The following is a 22,240-nucleotide window of genomic DNA, read 5'->3' as shown; positions in this document are numbered from 1 at the left end:
TGGATTTTACAACATCTTTCTCATAGGTTTTTTGATGATTTAAATTAAACTATAGCATCTTCTTCTGCGTTTCAGAAGATAAAACTATGACCTTATGTGATTTAGTTAAGTTTTTACATTCTTTTCAGTGGGTCTATATGATAAAGGGAGATTGAATTTGGAGCTTGAGGTTTGATTGATAAGTGTGCATTGAACTTAGTTTTGAGGACCAATCAGACACTGTTACACTTATGTTCAAGGTCTTCATCAAGATATCAGTAGGGAAAGTTCTTCATCAAGATATCCGTAGGGAGATGGATCACAAAGGAGGACAGTTATTAAAGATATGAAGTTCAGTTATTAAAAGAATAATTGCACACAAAAGAAAAAAAATTAAAACTCTTGCGGAAAACGTACCGTATAGAATGTAGGACAACCTTAATATAGCTCATAATTGTAACACAAACCCAAAGTTAGTAGCCATTAGTATCTACAAACCTTAACATTTGGTTAAACTACTAAAATCTGGTATTGTAAAACGATTAGAACTCCATATTTGTCTTATTCAAATAATATATAACACATTCAATAACAAAATATAAAACCCACGGCACCTTGAAATACTTTACCACTTAAGTAATTTGTTGGTCTTTTCGGCTCTATTCTTTGTCTTCAATCTTTGATTTGGGCTACAATAGTATGAGTCTTACGATAATCAAATAGCAATTAACTAGATTTAGTCTTTTGTTTCGAAACAAACTAGATTTAGTTCATCGGTCAATTTTTTTTCTACGTCCATATATGGTCACTAATCTAACCTATACTAAAAGGGAGATATACTCCACTCTAAAGCTATCCACGTCAGATGCAAAAATCAGCCACTAATATTGCAGCAATCATCCATGTCATTTTGATTAATCTTTATCTGGGCTTCGTATTTTATTTGGGCTTTTTCTCTTACTTTTGCTTAATTTTTTTTGGCTTCTCTTGGCTTCAAGGAAAAACGAAATCGTTTTTCTTCTTTGACGCGAGTCACGCGACTGTGATGACCTTTCGCGATTCTTCTTTCGAACTGAAACGGTGTTATTAATGGCTGTGTGATTACTCGAATTGATTCACCTCTCCACGATTCATCTTCAATATTTGGCTTAGATGTGAAAGGCGGTGTGTAAACAATATAAATAGATGTGACTTGTGAGATCCCTCTTTGAACTCATCTTCTCTTCAATCATCAATCTATTTTTTCTTAAAAGCTTGAGTTCAAATGATTCTGGTTTCGTTTTATTGATTTAGAAAGTTTTAGTTTATATGATTTTGTGTTCGTTTATTGATTTTTTTTAAGGTTTATGATGCAAGATGATGCAAAGTAACTCGATATTTACTTTATGATGTTAGAACCGATTAATCGATTTAATATTTGTTGTAATTTGTTTCATCTACTCGAGGCCTCTCGCAGGCTTCTAAGGATCAATCACCTTTTATCGTTTTAACTCCTTCCTACATATCTTGCAAGAAGGCCCAGTTTATGAGTTAAATGGTTTGATTCCGAGAAGCAATCCAACCTTCAAGTTTGCTGACGCAGACGTTTCTATTAAATTCACGGACCAGACAGCTTTCGTGGAGGTCACGGACCAGACAGCTTTCGTGGAGGTCACAGACACAACTAAGCTGATCCTGAATCTCGAGGGAGAGCTTCAGGTTCCGCAATACGAGTAGCTCATGTCACTTGCCAATACCATCACTCATTTTTCAGGTTTGAATAGCTAAAGCTTCACTACAATCACACTATTTAATAAGTAGCGTTTATGTTTATCTTGGTTAACAGATATAGTTGGAGAAATTAGGAGCAACAAAACCATGTACAACGAAGACACCCAGAGCACTCAACACCGCAAGGAAACCATAAAGTTTGATGATAGGTATTTGATATTTTGCTTCCATAAACTTTTAACGTGTAACTTATATGTTTGTGCGAAGTTTAGTGTACGATAAGATACGTCTTTCCAACCATTTCAGGGACAAGCATGTCTGCCTCAGTGTTGTTGATGGCCTTTCTGCGGACCTGGACACACAACTACTAAGCTCTGGCTGAATCCCTGAAGTTACAGCTTTAGAATATTTATTTAATGACTCTGCTTCACTTTTTTTTTATCATGTTCGTTTCCAGGTACAGTCTTTGCAGTATTTGGAATTCTACAGTTACATGGTGTTTCTATCACAGTCCTCTCTATAAGTGGCTTCATAGGGACAAAAACATTTGAATGGATCACATGTCTTATTAATATTTCTATCTTGAGTGCAGTTCGAGCTTGGAAATTGTTGTGTCAAAGCAGTAAACCGGAGAAAGAATAAGAACATGTACAGAGTTTGGGTTCGTGGGAGGTTCCAAAAGCCATTTCTAAAATAAAGAAAGGGAAGTGCTGGTCCAACTCTTTTGCGGCTCTTCTAGCATGCAGCTTCTTTGCATAGTGCATCTTCTCAACTGCTCATTGATTCGACCCTCTGTATCAGTGTGTTTGACGGATAAGTCAACCACCTTCCCTAAAGTTTGAACGTTTGGGGTTTGGAACCAACAACCCAAAAAAAACTTTTTTGTTAATAATATTGTGAGATTGCTTGTTGTAATGTCCAAATATGGGAATCATCTGATATAAATTGAGAAATGCTTCTTCTAGAGGGGATGAGGATATGAAGATATCCATCTTCAAGCTCGCCAGTTTCTTGATCTGATTCTTTCTGATTGCTCATGTTTATTAACTAGAAACATCGAACTATTTTATACTAATCAGAGAATCCAATATCATGTGAGCTTTCTAGAGGGGATGAGGATATGAAGAAATCCATCTTCAAGCTCGCCAGTTTCTTGATCTGATTCTTTCTGATTGCTCATGTTTATTAACTAGAAACATCGAACTATTTTATACTAATCAGAGTCTCCAATATCATGTGAGGTTTCACATCAATGGGTGCTTTCACACAACACACATGCAGATACACATTTAATAAGAATTACAACATGTACATCTACTTTCTAGGGTGTTGTACTTTTGTTATCCACATACTTGCGTCAGAGGACTCATCAGAACCTATATATTTGTGACAAAAAAAAGTATTAAATCATTTTTAGTGTTGCTACGTACGGAAGAGGTTGTCTGCAAGGGCTATGGAGATGATAAAGTTCTAAGATAATAAAGAAGAGGTGAATAAATAATTAAGAGAAAATGTGTACTGGAAATCACAAAAGAAAACTGAAATGTTCTGGAGTTTATACACGTTTATTAATTTTAGTCTGAAGAACTTTAGTGATGTTTACAAAACATGATATAAATATAATTTTTGTAAATTGTTTCAAAACCTTAATAACAGTTTTTCGTATCTTCCATCGTCTATATTTAATTATTAACATAAAATAAACATATCATAATGACCATATAACAAAAAGTTACATTTTTTCGTATTTTTTATTATTTGAATTTTAGAAAATGACTATAAATTATTAATACTATTCAAATTCCCACATTAAAGGTTGTGATCAAGGGTTTAAAAATTGTATTGTAGAAAATATAAATAATCGTAAAACATATGAGTGAAAATTTTCATTTAATAGATATTCAAAAAAAATATATATATATATATATATATATATTAAAGTATATACCATATAAAATATAAAAATATTTTTATTTCAAAATTTTCATTGATGATTTGCAGTGAATATTCAAGAGCTGTTATAAATTACTAAAATTATTAAAAGTCTCACATTAATTTCTTTTGTTATCATAAGCTTACAATTTTTGTTATAAAAGATGCATAAAATCATAAAACCATACGATTAATAATTTTCATTTAATAAATATCTATATTAAAATACATTATATATTTATGTTAATATCATTTTTGCTCAAAAAATTTTTCCTAAAAAAGTAATTTATGTTACTATCATTTAAATTTATTTATATCTATACAAAATATATAAAAATGATTGTTTAGATTTATTTACCTATAATTTATCACCAGTTTATCACTTTTAACTTAAAAATGTCTATTGGAGATAATTTCTCTATAATTTATCATTGGTCAATTTTACTATTTAATTAAATGCTAAATATATAAAGATATGTTTCTTAATATTTGTATTTTTAACCCAAAATACTTATAATTTGAAACAAAATAAATATTAAACATAATAATAGATTTTTAGCCTACAATTTACTGTTGCATCTCAATCACAACTTACAAAATACTATCTCACTTATATATATATATATATATATATATATATATATATATATATAAATAATAAATTATAATAAATATAAAATGAACCACATAAGTTATTATATGATAATAACTTCCAGTACAACAGCATGAATACTAAGAAAGAAATGATGTAATGCCACACTAAGAAAAGAAACATAACTAATTATCAACATAGCATGGTTTATTTAGTTTTAAAAAAAACATGTATAAAATTTAACTAATATATTTATTTTTAATTAATAAAAAATTATATTAAATATTTACTCTAACAATTTAAACTATTTTTAAATATTCATCCCGTCCGTAGTAAATGAATATTTACTCTAAGATATGTGGTATAACATAAGAAATAGCAAATTATCTTTTAAATTTATTGGAAGAAACAAAGCAAATAGTAAATGAACTATTTAGTAAAACTGCTTAAATACAAAAACAAAATATGCAAAATAAATTCAAGTTCAAACAAAATAATTTATATAGTAATAGGATAAAAACTAAAAATTCAGATGTGCTAACCGCGCATAGCATCATTTACCAAAATAATATAACAACATTTGAATCCAATAACATCAACAATAACCATTCTCTTAAAATTAGATGCACTACTCTTTACATATAAAAAGAGTTACAATACAATTTTACCAGAAATTACTATCTCAAAATAAAAATACACAAGTTTAATTCAATTTAATAATATTATAGAAAAAATCCGGGCGTAGCCCGGAAAACCCTCTAGTTATTATTAAAAATGAATAGTAAGAGAGGGGGACAAAATATATTGAAGATAAAAAGAACCCTTCCAAATCTTGAGAAACTGTTAAATTACATGTCAATTTTTCTTTGCATACCTCCATTTTCTACTTTTAAGTTTTAACTGTTCAGTTTAATTACTTCTAATATTTAATATAATTTTTTTAGAAACTCTTATTAGTATTTAACAGGTTTTATTGTCTACTTTATTATAATATATGTCGAGTCTGTCGTTCACATAAAATAACAAAATATTACTTCATAAATCCCCTATATATTAATTGAGAAGCATTTGAAAAATTAGAACCTTAATTTTGTATTAATTAAATAAAACCTCAAATCCTAGGTGGCACTCTAAATGCCTTCTAAATTTTATTTCAAAGAATTCTAGAGCATCTAATATAAAGTATAGTTTAATCTAATGGTGTCACATTATTCCATAATTATATAACACTAAAGAACATTATATTAACCTAAAATATATGAAGTGTGTATTCTTTCCTTAAATAAAAGCTACGGAATTACCTAATATGATTTACATATATACGGAAATTAATGATTATGAATAATAAAGATTTGATAACAATTTTTGCATCCTTCTTCATTTTTGTTTAAATTTATATTATTAAAAAAACTTAAACAATCACATTAACCATATAATAAAAAAATTAGATTTTTTCTTATATGTTATATTTTAAATTTTTTAAAATGACTTTAAATTACAAAAATGAGGAAACCTTTATATGTTATATTTTTTTAAGCGACTTTAAAATACAAAAATGAGGACACCATATATGTTATATTTTTCTTATATGTTAGAATTTTCTTATATGTTATATTTTAAATTTTTTTAAAAAGATTTTAAATTACAAAAATGTAAGTTTTCCTTAAGTATACGACTAAAAACATTAAAATGGCATATATCAATTTGATGGTTGATTTGAAAGCTTTCAAAACCATATGGAAGATAAAAGTCAAAATAATTCAACTGTGAAAACGATACTGTTCACTTTGTTCAAGAATGTGTTCGCTGGAAAAAATAAGGTTTTTATGTCATATTTTGTTTAATGTCCACTAGAGAACATTATATTAACCTAAAATATAAGAAGTGTGTATTCTTTCCTTAAATAAAAGCTACAGAATTACCTAATATGATTTACATATATATGACAATTAATGACTATGAATAATAAAGATTTGATAACAATTTTTGCATCCTTCTTCATTTTTGTTTAATTTTATATTATTAAAAAAATAAACAATCACATTAACCATATAATAAAAAATTAGATTTTTCCTTATATGTTATATTTTGAATTTTTTAAAATGACTTTAAATTACAAAAATGAGGAAACCTTATATGTTAGTTTTCTTTTTAAAACGACTTTAAAATACAAAAATGAGGACACCTTATATGTTAGATTTTTTCTTATATGTTATATTTTGAATTTTTTAAAACAACTTTAAATTACAAAAATGTAAGTTTTCCTTAAGTATACGACTAAAAACATTAAAATGACATGTATCATTTCGATGGTTGATTTGAAAGCTTTCAAAACCATATGTAAGTTAAAAGTCAAAATAATTCAACTGTGAAAACAATACTATTCATTTTTTCAAAATTGTGTTCGAGGAAAAAAACAAGGTTTTTATGTCATAATTTGTTTAATGTCCACTAGAGAACATTATATTAACCTAAAATATAAGAAGTGTGTATTCGTTCTCTAAATAAAAGCTACGAAATTACCTAATATGATTTACATATATATGGCAATTAATGATTATGAATAATAAAGATTTGATAACAATTTTTGCATTCTCCTTCATTTTGTTTAATTTTATATTATTAAAAAAATAAACAATCACATTAACCATATAATAAAAAATTAGATTTTTTCTTATATGTAATATTTTGAATTTTTTAAAATGACTTTAAATTACAAAAATGAGGAAACCTTATATGTTTTTTTTTTTTTAAAACGACTTTAAAATACAAAAATGAGGACACCTTATATGTTAGATTTTTCTTATATGTTAGATTTTTTCTTAGATGTTATATTTTGAATTTTTTAAAACGACTTTAAATTACAAAAATGTAAGTTTTCCTTAAGTATACGACTAAAAACATTAAAATGACATGTATCAATTCGATGGTTGATTTGAAAGCTTTCAAAACCATATGGAAGATAAAAGTCAAAATAATTCAACTGTGAAAACAATACTGTTCACTTTTTTCAAGAATGTGTTCGATGGAAAAAACAAGGTTTTTATGTTATAATTTGTTTAATGTCCAATCCGATCAACCCATGATGTATTAATTATAGTTTTGTTCCATTATTTTTAATAAAAATTGATCCGATCCATCGGAAAAAAATTATATAATAACAACAAAAAATATTTTATATATAAAAATAAAATGATCACATATATATAAAAAAACTATCGATAATATATATATAAATAAATTCACCCTGCGCAAAGCGCATGTCTTATCCTAGTAACATATTAAATCAGGAATGCGTTTCCTGAAATAGTACAAATGATAAATTTTAAATGACTGATTATTCATTATTAATAGCTTCTTATATTTACTGTATTATCATCACTTACCTGTTTCTCTAACAGATTTGGTCATTAACCTAATTGGCTATAAAGTATATATGACAGATTATGTTCGCAAAAAATGGTAAATGCATGACAGATTATACTGCCAAAATTAGCAATAATAATCTACTGCAATCTGTTACATTTATGGCAAGTTGGCAACAGACATTTTAATTTGTAACATAGTATTTTGTTGCTTATGAGATGAGAATGCGACCAATTTGTGTCTAATAATAGAAGACGAAATATGAAAGGAAGAATATTTGTATCAGAGAATCCATGTGTGGCTCATGTGAACGCATTAAATAATTTTGACAAAAGTAGATTCTATTAATAATTACTTAACGCCAGTTACATTTAATATTTCAAATCTAGTTTGTAATCACTGAATTAAGGCCATCTACCACCTAAGTTACGTACTTAAGTGTACATTAATGTCCATTGTAACTTTTACAAAAACATTTTTTGCCAAATTTATAACTTTTGGTTACATATAGAAATTCACTGGAGTCCAAAGGTGGTACCACCCATCCACATATGTTTTCAACTTTTTACAAGGGACATCTACTACAAATCCACCACCCATTAATCAACTTATTAATTTTATAGTGAATGATATCAAATGAATATAAATTTTATAGGTACTACTATATTGAGTGTTGACAATAACAAATTATGTTTGTTTGTGTATCTGTTATGTGATATTGTCACTATAGTTAAAAACTTAAAAGTGACAAATGATCAACTGGTTATAAGTTATAACAAATTAATTTTAAAATTAAGTTGTCTTTAGGAGATGGATTTAACTATTTGAAATGGATTGTCTTCTCCACACTAATACAAAAACCAAAACAGCAGGCGATTCAACTAATTTTACGTTGGACCTTCAAAATCTTGAATTCATGCTGTATAGACAATTGCAATTTGTAAGCTAATAACTGGAACGATGCCTAAAATAAAAATGAAAACACACGACAATAAATGATACTCCCTCCGTTTCATATTGTAAGTAGTTTTAGAGAAATATTTTTGTTTCAAAATGTAAGTAATTTTCGTATTTCTAGATAACTTTTACATTTATTGAATACAGTATAACCAATCAAATTAAATAGATTTATTTTTTATTGCTTAAATTATATCTAACCTATTTACTATAAAATACTTTTAAAAAACATAATAATTTTCTTAATCTTCGCGTTTTTAGCCAAAACTATTTATATTACGAAACGGAGGGAATATATAACCATCTCATTAAATTTACTCTTGTACGTAGTATTTAACTTTCTTCTCATGTAACTTTCCCATTTATGGGCTTTAATGAAATCAGAAAGTCTGACAAAAAAACTGAGCCAGCTCTTAAATAAATGGGTAAAAAAAGACCCACACCGAAAAGTCAATTAAAATGAAAAACATACTAGTAAATCATACTACTATATGCCAATTTCAATAAATGTACTGTTGTTATGAAATAACTTATAATTTATAGTATCGGGAAATTTAAATAAGAGTAGAATTCAATACCCGTAGGAAGCAAATAACACTTAATATGAGAGAAAGAGTTTATTATAAGGAAGAAGAAGAAGATGTAATTGTGTACAAAAGAGTGAGATGAGTGATGGTATTTATAGTGAGCAACAATACATAAAATATCAAAGATGGTGCTTGATTTGGTAAATGAGTGGGTGATCATAGTGCTTGATGAGTAGATGATCATAGTGCTTGATGAGTAGATGATCATAGTGCTTGAGTTGGTAAAGGAGTGGAGGATCATTTCAAAGTTTATCTTATAACACTCCCCCTTGATCATCCATCTTGTATTAAGTTTCGTAACACTCTCCTTGGGGACCGGTGTCACTCTCCGCTCTCGCTTAACGTCTTTGTTGCCTCGTTAAAAACCTTTCTAGGAAAACCCAATGGGAAAAACCATAGTTAGGTAAAAAGAGTACAACTACGTAAGCTCCCCCTCGATTGAGCAGTCATAGATCCTTCTGATGACGCATTCCAATGTTATGGACATGTTTTCTGAATACCGAAGTAGGGAGTGATTTTGTGAAGAGGTCGGCTGCATTGTCGCATGATCGGACATATCTTACTTCAATCTCTTTCTTCTTCTCGAGCTCTTGAGTGTATGAGAAGAACTTTGGATGTATATGTTTTGTTCTATCACTTTTGATATATCCTTCCTTCGTTTGAGCAACACATGCTGCATTGTCTTCATATAGAATAGTTGGCCCCGTACTTTTGTCAATCCCACTACTTGAACAAATGTGTTGGCTTATTGATCTTAGCCATACACATTCTTTACTTGCTTCATGGAGTGCGATGATCTCAGCATGATTTGAAGAGGTAGCCACAAGCGTTTGTTTCTGAGAACGCCAAGATATAGCAGTGCCTCCGATCGTAAAAACATATCCTGTTTGCGATCGGGCTTTGTGTGGATCTGAAAGATATCCTGCATCTGCAAAACCAACCATTTGACCATTTGAATCTTTAGGGTAAAATAAGCCTAAATCAATAGTCCCTTGTAGGTAACGAAAGACATGTTTAATTCCATTCCAATGTCTTCGTGTTGGAGATGAGCTAAATCTTGCTAGAAGATTAACAGTGAATGATATATCAGGCCGTGTACAATTTGCAAGGTACATCAACGCTCCAATTGCACTTAGATATGGTACTTCCGGACCAAGTATCTCTTCTTTTTCCTCAGGTGGTCGAAATGGATCACTTTCAATGTTAAGTGATCTAACGACCATTGGGGTGCTAAGAGGAGTTGATTTATCCATGTTAAATCGTTTCAACACTCTTTTAGTGTATGTGGATTGATGCACAAATATACCATTTTGTGAATGTTCTATTTGTAGGCCAAGACAATACTGTGTCTGTCCAAGATCTTTCATCTCAAATTCTCCTTTGAGATAGTCTGATGCCTTTTGTATTTCTTTTTGAGTTCCAATAATATTTAGATCATCAACATATACCGCGATTATCACAAATCCGGATGTTGTTTTCTTGATGAAAACACATGGGCATATAGGATCATTCACATATCCTTCTTTTGTTAAATGTTCACTGAGACGATTGTACCACATACGTCCAGATTGTTTTAACCCATATAATGATCTTTGCAATTTTATTGCACATAACTCTTTAGGTTTGGAACTTAATGCTTCTGGCATTTTAAATCCATCAGGGATTTTCATGTAGATATCAGTATCTAATGATCCGTATAGATAAGCTGTAACAACATCCATGAGACGCATCTCAAGATTTTTATCAGCGGCTAGACTCATCAGGAATCTAAATGTGATCGCATCCATTACAGGAGAATATGTTTCCTCATAATCAATACCAGGTCTTTGAGAAAATCCTTGGGCTACAAGGCGAGCTTTATACCTTGTAATCTCATTTTTCTCATTTCGTTTTCGAACGAAAATCCATCTGTACCCAACTGGTCTCACATCTTCAGGTGTGAGTACAATAGATCCAAACACTTTTCGTTTGTTAAGCGAATCAAGTTCGATTTGTATTGCTTCTTTCCATTTATTCCAATCATGTCTCTTTTGACATTCATATATGGATTTCGGTTCTGGATCATCGGTATCTTCATTTACCTCACTTGACACGATATATGAGAAAGCATCATCAAGGTCATTTTGTTCATTTCTATTCCATATCCTTTTATTATGGATGTAATTAATAGAAATCTCATGATTATCTTTCGATTCATGATGCTCTGATTCATCAGAGTCCTTATCATTTATTTCTTCCAAAATATTTTCTGCTATTTTGGGTGCATCATATATTTCAGCTTTCTTCTGTTTCCTAGGATTCTTATCCTTAGAACCAGCAGGTCTACCACGCTTCAGGCGTGTTTTTGGCTCTCGTGTGTCATCCTCCTTTTCTTGTTCATTTGGCATTTTGATACGAGCAGGAGCATTTGCAGCTGGTATATGAGATTTAGTTACCGTCTTGGTATCTGCAAATGCATCAGGTAGCTGGTTAGCTATACTCTGTAAATGCATAATTCGTCGAACTTCTAGTTCTGACTCTTTAGAAGGAGGATCAAGATATAACAATGATGGTACACTCCATTTTATATCACTTCCAACATTTTTGTTTTCTCCCCCTAGAACTGGGAATACATTTTCGTCAAAATGACAATCAGCAAAACGTGCTGTAAAGACGTCACCAGTCTGTGGTTCTAGGTATCTTATAATTGATGGAGAATCACAACCAACATATATTCCCAACCTTCTTTGTGGTCCCATCTTTGTTCGTTGTGGTGGTGCTACAGGCACATATACCGCACAACCAAAGATTCTAAAGTGGGAAATGTTTGGTTCTCGACCAAACGCTAACTGTAGTGGGAATACTTATGGTATGCACTCGGTCTGATCCGAATGAGTGCTTCTGCATGCAAAATGGCATGTCCCCATACAGAGGTTGGAAGTTTTGATCTCATGATCAATGGTCTTGCAATCAATTGCAGACGCTTAATTAAAGATTCAGCCAAACCATTTTGCGTATGAACATGAGCAACCGAATGTTCAACTTCAATTCCCATTACCATACAATAGTCATTGAATGCTTGGGATGTGAATTCACCAGCGTTGTCTAGTCTAACTCTTTTAATAGTATAATCAGGAAACTGTGCTCGCAGTTTGATTATCTGAGTTAGAAATCTCGCAAATGCCACATTTCGAGATGATAATAGACAAACGTGTGACCATCTACTGGATGCGTCAATTAATACCATAAAATAGTGGAATGGTCCACATGGTGGATGTATCGGTCCACATATATCACCTTGAATTCTTTCAAGGAACTTTGGTGATTCTTTATCGATTTTGGTTGGCGATGGCCTTACGATCAATTTTCCTAGAGAACATGCAACACATGTCATTTTATTCCCTTGAGAAATCTCCTGGATTTTCAATGGATGACCATGTGAACTTTCTATGATTTTACGCATCATTGTAGTGCCTGGGTGGCCAAGGCGATCATGCCATAACGTGAACTCTTCTGGGTTCCGTTTTACTACAAGATTTGATTCGATCTCATCGATATAAGTATGATGTAATCCCGAAGGAAGTTCTGGAAACTTTTCCAATATGTGTTTTCTGCCACATTTTTCAGAAATTACATACATGTATTTCTTTCCATCCTCAGTTGCAGACTGAGTATCATATCCGTGAAGATATATGTCTTTAAAACTCAACAAATTCCTTTTAGAACTCGGAGAGTATAAAGCATTATTTATGGAAAATTTTGTTCCATTCGGCAAAGTAAAGTTTGCTTTACCAGTTCCTTCAATCACGTCTGCAGGACCTGATATTGTATTGACGACAATTCTTGTCGGTTTTATATCAGAGAAATATCTCTTTTGTCTCAGAATAGTGTGCGTTGTTCCACTATCTGGTATGCATATTTCACGAATCCGTTTCTTGGATTTTGCTCCATTAGTATTTTGATCCATTTCTGAAATTATCATAAACATTAAATAAAAGTGAAACGTGAAATTTATTCATTGATTATATAAAGAAAACACACAATAATTATACAAATATTGTTGTTAAAACAACATTATTCTTTGAAAACATAATTATTATACATTACAAATGAGGACTATTCAGCAGTCTTATTAGAAACATTTCCGTACTCTTCAAGAGTATTCTAGTCCAGCTCATTTGCGAAATCAGAGGATTCAAGGTATGAGGTCCCTTCAACGTTTTCCGTGAGGTTCACCTCTTTAGCCTTTCCTTTTATGGATTCTTGATATAACTTGCACAAATGTGGGGGAGTACGACAGGTACGGGACCAATGTCCTTTACATCCACATCTGTAACATACAGTCTCACTTTTCTTTGTGGTATCCTCTTCGGTTTCTTTGCCTTTATGAGGTTGTTCAGATCTAACCCATTTGTTAGATCTAATACTTTTAGGATAGTAAGGCTTTCCACGTTTGTTGTTGAAACGCCGACCACGACCTCGATTGGTATGGTTTCTCCTTCCCGAATATTCTACCGCCGTAGCATTCACTTCGGGAAATGCCTTGGCTCCCGTGGGTCGGGAATTATGGTTTTTGATTAGTAACTCATCGTTCTTTTCAGCCAACATGAGTGTTACCATCAATTCAGAAAATTTGGTGTACCCACATTTTCTGTAAATTCGGGATAAGACGTTGTGTTCTTTGTGGAAGGTATTGTATGTCTTGTCAAGCATTTCTGCTTCGGTGACAGGGTTACCACAATATTTTAATTGTGCAACTATCCTCAAGATAGTGGAATTGTAATCTCTAACCCTTTGGAAATCCTGAAACCTCAGGGTTTTCCACTCTTCAAGAGCGTGAGGGAGATTGATTTCCTTTTGATTATCGAATCTGTCTTTCAAGGCTTGCCATAGTACAGCTGGGTCCTCAACGTCTCCATAGTCGTGAGTTAGATTCTCATCTAAGTGCTTCTTCAGGAAGATTATCGCCTCGGCTATATGCTCGGGTGGCGATTTGTTACCGACTTTTATAGCTTCAGATATCTTTTTTATTACAAGATAAGGTTTCACATTTGTGACCCATCTGACATAGTTTTCGCCGGTTACTTTTAGAGCCGGGAACTGGAGTTTCTCGATGTTTGCCATTTGTATTTCTAAAACACAAAATAGTAATTTTATTAGAACTTCATAATTTAAAAACCGTTTACATTAATCATACAAGCAATTACAAGGAGAAGCGATGTAAATAAAATTAAACCGATATTCATCTTAAATTCACTCGGAGTAAATTCTCCAACGAATGAACCATAAATAGAAACACAAATAAAAATGGCACATAAAAACAAAAGTGCGCGAATCATCTTTCTTGAAATGAAAAATCGGAGGAGAGCGATTTGAAATTTTTGAGAGAAGATGAAATGTTTTGGATGATGAAATGGAGTGAAAATGAGTTGTATTTATAGATGAAAATTACTGTTCATGACCGTTGGAGAAAGGGGAAATTTTTGAAAAATTTTCTTTGTGACCGTTGGGGTTAAATCGAGTGCACCAAAAATTAGTCTGAAAATATCGTATTAAACGGTCAATCAAATCTATAAAATTTCATAAAAGTGAAAAATTATGACAATGAAATATTTATGTTATATGACAACAAATCATGCGACGGCTCAGCCGATCAATGCAGAATAATAAATAAATTATACGGCGGCTCGGCCGACCAATTAATAATAAACAGAATATAAGGCGGCTCAGCCGACCAATAAATAATAAACAGGATATAAGGCGGCTCGGCCGACCAATAAATAATAAACAGGATATAAGGCGGCTCGGCCGACCAATAAATAATAAACAGGATATAAGGCGGCTCGGCCGACCAATAAATAAATTAAATTACTAGTAAATAATATAGGCGGTATTCCGGCCATTATAACATGATATAAATAATAGTAGAGGCGGTATACCGACCATTATAACAGGGTATAAATGATACAAATAAATTTTACCAAATCGCAGAGTGATCGTGCTGATAACGTGTTATGAAATAACTTATAATTTATAGTATCGGGAAATTTAAATAAGAGTAGAATTCAATACCCGTAGGAAGCAAATAACACTTAATATGAGAGAAAGAGTTTATTATAAGGAAGAAGAAGAAGATGTAATTGTGTACAAAAGAGTGAGATGAGTGATGGTATTTATAGTGAGCAACAATACATAAAATATCAAAGATGGTGCTTGATTTGGTAAATGAGTGGGTGATCATAGTGCTTGATGAGTAGATGATCATAGTGCTTGATGAGTAGATGATCATAGTGCTTGAGTTGGTAAAGGAGTGGAGGATCATTTCAAAGTTTATCTTATAACAACTGTCAAATTAACTGAACCAGCTCACAGAAAATGGGTTAAAAAAAGACCCACACCGAAAAGTCAAAATAATGAAAAATAAATAAATCTTACGCAGAGCTCATATTAATGATTAACCAAACAAAAAAAATATCTAATATAAATATTATCCATTTGTTCACCGTTCACTCTGCGACACACACACAACTATGGAGCTCACAACCTTGGCCAGCTGGTTAACGCCGACGACTCTCTTCCTCCTCCTCAACTTCACCATTGGCACCATTTTCTTCACCAACAAGTTAGGTTCCGGTTCCAAGAAACACCAACCTCATCAAGATGGGTTCGGTCCAGGTCATAACCATGATAATGCGCAGTTAGGCAGACCTCCCTCGTTCGTAGACAGAGTCAAGTCCATCAACTTCAGTCTCTACAACTCTCCTTCCCATGAATCCGAGATCCACTTCAACGGGTCGGATTCTAACCCGAGCCCGCCTCGGTCTCTCCTGCAACGGGTCAGATCCTTCAACATGCCTTCCTTCAAGTTCCCGCAACACAATTCAGAAGGAGACTACGCTGCCTACGCACTGACGACCCCACCCGAAGATACGAACCGGGTCGACCCGGTTGTCAAGAGCCCGGAAGATGAAGTTAACGTACCGACACAACCTAGACCCGGAGGTCCGTCTCTCTTGCAGCGGGTAAAGTCCATCAAGCTCCCTTCATTGTATAGATCAGAGCCAGAACAGAGCTCAGAAGAGCCAAAGCCGGAGAGGACGAAGTCGGAGTCGAGTAAGCCGGCGATGAAGAGTAAGAAGAAGAAGAAGACGGTGAAGAAGATGACGAAATCTGCTAGCGAGAAAGTCGGCGTTGGCCGGGAGGAGGAGACGGTTGAGGCAGTGGAGAAGAGACGCCCGGAGACGACAAGAGTCGAGAGGACGACGTCGATCGATGAAGGAGAAGAAGGTGTCGACGATAAAGCCTCTGATTTCATCAACAAGTTTAAGCAGCAGCTGAAACTACAGAGGCTGGATTCCTTTCTCAGGTACAGAGAGATGCTCAAGAACAACTGATCCGAAATTTACTGTTTTACCCTTTGTCGGAATGGAATTTACTTTGGTTAAAAAGGGAAATACCCTTGTCTGAAGGGCTTTTTGGTCATTTTGTAACATATTGCTTGTCTTTAGATTTGGTGATGAGTGCTCACAAACTAGTTGTGTCGTGTTCGTAATTTCTAGATCTGGCTTCTACTGCACTTTTTTACTTTTACGTTTTAGGTCGGCACTGCGTTAAAAGGTGATCCTAATATTATATTTTTCTTTAAATCAACACCACTGAATATCTTAATTTTCTTAAATATATAACGTACTAGTAATTTATTTTGATTAAATACTATATTTGTTTTGACCAAAATGGGTATATTGGTTTATCTGTTACTTTCTTTCATCATTATCATATCATCTATGTTGGTTACTGCATACAAATCTGAACATTTTCTATCAAAAATTTTCGTATGGCAGGTAGTTGTTATCAGTTTACTATTTATTGAACCACTAATGACAACGACGGTTCTCACTCTCATACACATACATGCGTGTGATCAACAAACATGTATGAAGCTCAAGTACTAATCATCCAGAAAAAAAAATATCTAGTGACTGGATAAGTACAACGGAACAAACTGATCAAATTTTCTTTTATATCGTGACAAAGAAAAACAAACAAGTCTTCAGTTATATCATGAAGTTTGATTAAAGCAAGAAACTAATAAGTATACATTTGAGATGTGACTGTAGATGTTTCAAGGGTCAAGGTCACAGATATTTTCATAGAGATATTTTACCGTTGCGTATGAGCAATATGGAATATCCCAAATATTTCAGTTCACATTAGAATATCCAAAGTTTTGGAAGTGTTGGTTATTGATCCGTTTCATCCGAATAATTAATTATTGATTTAATCCGTTTCATACGAATTCGGATATCTTTAATTTTTTTATGATTTTAATTGGATATCCGATTCGATTAGTACAAATAAAATAAAAATATTTAAAAAATAAAAAAATATCTAAAAATAATAGAAAATATTAATATTTATGACAAAATATTTTTTTTTAAATCTAATAACTAAAATAATCAATTTAATAAGTAAGAGTATTGTAAAATTTCTATAAAATAATTATATATAATTATTTAAATATATGCATATGTGAATGAATGTGTTGTGTGTACTCCAACATGACCATACCTCCAAGAGGCTGGTGTCCGTGGACAATGATAGTTACCACGGGAGAAGAGTAGGCAGAGATATGGACCCAAGAACATATATAGAACAACTGGTCTGCTGTTACAAAGTCGTATCAGAAATTCACTCATACAATACTGATAGTGTGAAAGGTAGTGAAGTCACAATAAAGATAAACAATTTTGATTCGTGACAAAGACATCATGAAAATTTGAACGGTAGGTATGTTTTGTTAAAGACTGATAACTAAACATACTATTCTCGTGGACTTTGTATGAAAGGCTTCTTCCATCTAAATCGCGCAAGTCTCATGTATTAGCGTAAACAACATAGAAAATATACATATAATCACATCACTGGTTAACAAACGACTAACATTTGTTCAAAATACGCTTGCACAAAGTATACACTAATACACAGGATGCAAAGTGAAGGTCAAACCTCATATTGACGCAGATGAGAAAGACAGACAATAATACATATATGAAAACATATATACAACAAAACTTACCCGAAGAGTCTTAAAAAAGACGCAGGGGTGTACAAAACTTACCATAATTTTAGTTGCGGGCTTGAAATGTGACATGCTTTTCTATTCTTGAATCCCCCTTCCTGTTCCTGCAAAGCCTTTTCTCTAAATCTCTTTTGTCCACCCTTAGGCGCCGGTGGGAGAGCTTACCATTGGACCTCACTGATCTTGTTTTGGAAGACTTTCCAGAGTCATCCTTCTCCTCACTAAAGGTCTTCATCACAGTCTCTTGTAGTTCCATGTACCTTTGCTTCTTCTGTAGCCGTTTCTCAGGAGTGTCCTCTTCTACACAAGCCAGATGATTCAAGTCCTCAGAGTCCATAAAGTGATCGAGCGAACAGCGTGGAAAGTATCGTTTCCCTAGCTTCACTGATGACAGAAATTGACATCAATTAGATTTTCTTGACGGTAAGAAAAGTAAAAATCAATCCATGTACATACCGGTGTTAGTAAGCGCTATTAGTCTACACAAATGCTCCTCTCGGATTACGAAAGGTGCTATGTTTAAGTCCAGTGATGTCCTCTTCGCACCACTGTGTTGGTCAGGGTCGAGACTAGAAGCAGTAAACTCGCATGTTCCCTCCAGTTTGACGATATCCATTACCACTTGAGCTTCCACTGGAAATAGGATTCGAGCCAGTGCAACTGAAAAGTAAGCACAAGGTATAGTCAGAGCCGGCCCAAATCAAAGGAAGCATGGGCTTCCGGCCGCCATTTTAGTAAGTATTTAATTCCTCAAAAATTATCTATAATCTAGTGGTTAATTGTGCATTAGGACTCTGGAAGAGGTTGAGTTCGAGTTCACCCATGTGCATAGTTATATTTTCAGACATTTTGGGCTTGTGGCCTTGAAAAGTCTAGGACCGGCTCTGAGTAGTTATCTTCAGGGCCGGTCCTAAGATTTATGGAGTCTAAAATAATTACATTATAAAAGCTGGATGATCCATACATATATATGTTTTGGATAGTCTGGACCAGATAATCTAATACATTAAGTATTTAAAAATTTGGGAGCCAACGCGAATGTTTCATGTCCCCTAAGGTCGGCCATGGTTATATCATTAGATCACACAAAGGTTGGCATACGAGGAAGAAGACATACCTCTGTTTTCAAGATAGAGCAGCCTCATCCTCAATTCATCAGGAGTAGCTGGAAGAGAAGGTAACTCATCTCTAGGCAACCTACCTAGTTTACACGCATGCTCTAGTACCTCTATGCATAGCCCTCCTTTCAGAGAAGGCTTCCCTTGCTCCGTACTAGCATTATACTCCGAAGCTTTAGTGAGCCTTTTCGCAATCACCAGAGCCGTTCTACCGTCAAACGTCGTCTCCGACGCATTCGCACCTTTAGTCAATAAATAAACCATCAGCTTCGGCTCGTTGCGCATCGCAGCAACGTGAAGCGCCGTGTATCCCCTCGGGTTTCTATGGTCCACGTCAGCGAGCTCGATGTCAATGAGATCAGAGGCCGTCTTCACATCGGAATGTGCAACAGCGTAGTGAAGAGCGTAGGCGTCGTCTAGACTCGTGTGTCCTTCTGTCAAAAGCATCTTGACAAGCTCAACATCGTCGGAGTCAAGGGCCTTGTATATGTTCATGACATGTTTATCCGGCTCGGGCGGCTCGAGACCGAGCTCTTTGCGGATGTCGGTGACTCGTTTGACGATGTCTTGGGGTAAAGACTTGTCGAGAGTAACGATCTCTATATCTGACTTGGCGATAATCTCTACGCATCTATCTAAAAGCTTCTTGTATGCTTCACCACAGATGTTAGCGAGCTTGAATATCACCAAGATGTCTTCTATAACAATATTGTCTATAATATTCAAGAACTGCCTCTGAAAAATGCAAAACAGAGAAGACTCATGATGAAACTGCTTGTAATTTGAGACAAAGAACGTGTGTTTAATTAATTACCTCGTATAAAGAAACTAACTCGGGTATCTCGAAGACGTAAGCTAAGTAGAGAAGCTCCATCAAGAACTCCACAGCTGGACGGCACGCCACGTGGCAGCAACCATCGTCAACGCAATCAGAAGCTCCTTTCCGCGGCGGCCTCACTCTGCCGCTGTATACGTAAGCCAAAACAGTCGCCACCGAGTCGAAACCCACGTCGTAATCTCTCGCGATCTCCTTTAGCTCGAGCTTGACGACGGCGGCGGGTTTTCGATCCTTCACGGCGGATGCTAGCGCGTTCTTGAAGACGGGTATCCTCGCCGAGAGAACGCAGCGGTGGAAGGATATCTCGCGGCCGTCGGAGAGAATTAGCTTGGCGTCGCTGTAGAAAGTCTCCGGCGAGTCGAAGACTGATTCTAGGCAGGTGGAGAGGAGTTGCAGCGCCGAAAACTCCGGTGATGTTAGAAACTCCGCCGCGGGGTTGTCGATAGAGGACTCGGCGATGAAGCTGTATCCGTTGGTGATTTCATAGGAACCGGAGAGTCCAGCGATGGTGGCCATCAAAAGAGAATTGAAAAATAAAGTCGAGATCCGAGGGAAAGAAACAAAGAATGTGTACAGTGTAACTGTTTTGAGGCGTCAATAAGTAGTGACCGAATTAATCGTATTATTTAACCAAAACAAAACAAAACGGTTTCTGTAGAGCATGTCGTAAATTTCTTCGAAAATGATTTAAAGCAAAGACTAGAAAAAATTATAAATAAATAAAAGGGAGATTAGGGGGCATGACCATAAGAAACAAAAAATTAAGTGTATAAGTATAACCATAAGACCGACATGGCTATGATATGTTATATAATGTTTTGTAATTATCCGAAAATGTCCTCATTTGCGTGTGGGAAGTGGATAGTTTGCTTCTTCTGTTTAACTAGGAAACTGAAAAATGCAGTTTTACTTTTAAAACACAAGCATACGAGACAGAAGACATAGTTTTGAAATCGCAATAGAGTGTGTGAGACGTGGTCGTGAATCGCTAAACGGTGTTTTCGACAGGCAACAATTAAAAAGTTAGGGTTCCAAAGGGACAATGATAGTTAAGGCGGAGGGAACGATTGCAGATTCCCTGCAGCGCGAGCGGTTGCAAATCGGAAGGCCAGGAAGCAAGGTTAGATTGAATAGCGTTAGTTAACAAATCATCAGTTTCCGATGAACCCATATTTGCAATTAAATGAGAGTCGTCGTTCCGCTGTGAAGGGAGCAATAGAGGAAGAGGAAAAAGGTAAAATTGGGAAACTGCATGCATGAGTTGAATATTTTAGCATGAAAATGGGAACTAGCTAAGTGTAGGACTGTATTGAAACATCTGATGGAGAACATACGCTTGTGGGATTGGGTTGTGGGGGAGACAATGAATAGTGAATTGTAAGAGATGTCTATACTATATGAATAAATTAATTAGTATAGTTATGCGGTAACATTTCACATTAGCCTATATGTGAAATGGTAGAAGTCTATTAGAAAATTTTGTGTTGTGACTACATTTATGGTAAGGGTAGATGTAACATAATAGCATCTGTAATACCCGTTTCAAGTATGGTGGAAAGTGGCATATGATTTCAAAGGTTTGCTTATTATATAGAGAAATTAGGTGTCATGTATTTAGAAAAAACCATAATTAAGTAAATGCCCCAAGCACTATTGATAATTTTATAATCCGAAAGTACCTCTGCCCAAGATATCATCTTCCTTCTCTCTTGCTTCAAAGTCTCTTGCCCAGAAAACAATCTTCCTTCTCTATCTCTCGTATCTCCTTATCTAAACACATTTTTTTTCTATTTCTTCTAATTGATTCTTCTTTTCCTTTTTTAAATTTTATTCTTGAGAATTTATTTTCATTTAAGTATTATTTCATTCAATACTATGTCTAGATCTAGTGAGTACTATCTATATATCAACGAGTTCTTCTACCGTCTTCTCCGTCAGTTTGTTCAATGTCAACCTCAATATATGAGAGAAAACTTCGATGCACGTGCTGATAAAAGTGCATGGCCGTGTGAATCAGCCGTATAGTTAAGAAAGAGTGATTTTTTTTCAAGATTGACGGTAACGAATCGTGTTAGTATTTGTAGTTGCTATGTAACTAAGTTT

At 33.9% G+C, this 22,240-nt stretch overlaps 2 protein-coding genes across 2 annotated transcripts; one reads left to right on the top strand and one right to left on the bottom strand.

The window, feature by feature from the left end:
- The first annotated feature begins 15,556 nt into the window (after positions 1 to 15,556).
- BNAC01G18140D (pathogen-associated molecular patterns-induced protein A70) lies at positions 15,557 to 16,752 on the top strand. Its single transcript, XM_013836857.3, has one exon. The coding sequence runs from the start codon at positions 15,633 to 15,635 to the stop codon at positions 16,494 to 16,496; it is 864 nt and encodes a 287-aa protein (XP_013692311.1). The 5' UTR covers positions 15,557 to 15,632; the 3' UTR covers positions 16,497 to 16,752.
- Positions 16,753 to 18,024: 1,272 nt separating this feature from the next.
- LOC106390207 (regulatory protein NPR2) lies at positions 18,025 to 20,797 on the bottom strand. The gene is made up of 4 exons (XM_013830621.3): positions 20,114 to 20,797; positions 19,299 to 20,034; positions 18,638 to 18,841; positions 18,025 to 18,565 (listed from the first exon to the last, which is right to left on the bottom strand). Exons 1-4 carry the CDS (start codon positions 20,651 to 20,653, stop codon positions 18,228 to 18,230), a joined length of 1,818 nt encoding a protein of 605 aa, XP_013686075.1. The 5' UTR covers positions 20,654 to 20,797; the 3' UTR covers positions 18,025 to 18,227.
- Between the last annotated feature and the right edge of the window lie 1,443 nt (positions 20,798 to 22,240).

The sequence above is a fragment of the Brassica napus genome, chromosome C1, assembly GCF_020379485.1.
Source record: "Brassica napus cultivar Da-Ae chromosome C1, Da-Ae, whole genome shotgun sequence".
Lineage (NCBI taxonomy): Eukaryota > Viridiplantae > Streptophyta > Magnoliopsida > Brassicales > Brassicaceae > Brassica > Brassica napus.
The sequence above is the reverse complement of the archived record's forward strand: the minus strand, read 5'-3'. Positions and strand labels throughout refer to the sequence as shown.

Excerpts from the sequence above, each read along its gene's own strand:
- BNAC01G18140D (XM_013836857.3), top strand. The coding sequence starts at position 15,633 with ATGGAGCTCACAACCTTGGCCAGCTGGTTAACGCCGACGACTCTCTTC.
- LOC106390207 (XM_013830621.3), bottom strand. The coding sequence starts at position 20,653 with ATGGCCACCATCGCTGGACTCTCCGGTTCCTATGAAATCACCAACGGA. Across the intron at positions 20,035-20,113 it reads AGTTAGTTTCTTTATACGAG|AGGCAGTTCTTGAATATTAT; the intron begins GTAATTAATTAA and ends TGCATTTTTCAG. Across the intron at positions 18,842-19,298 it reads GCTCTATCTTGAAAACAGAG|TTGCACTGGCTCGAATCCTA; the intron begins GTATGTCTTCTT and ends CTTACTTTTCAG.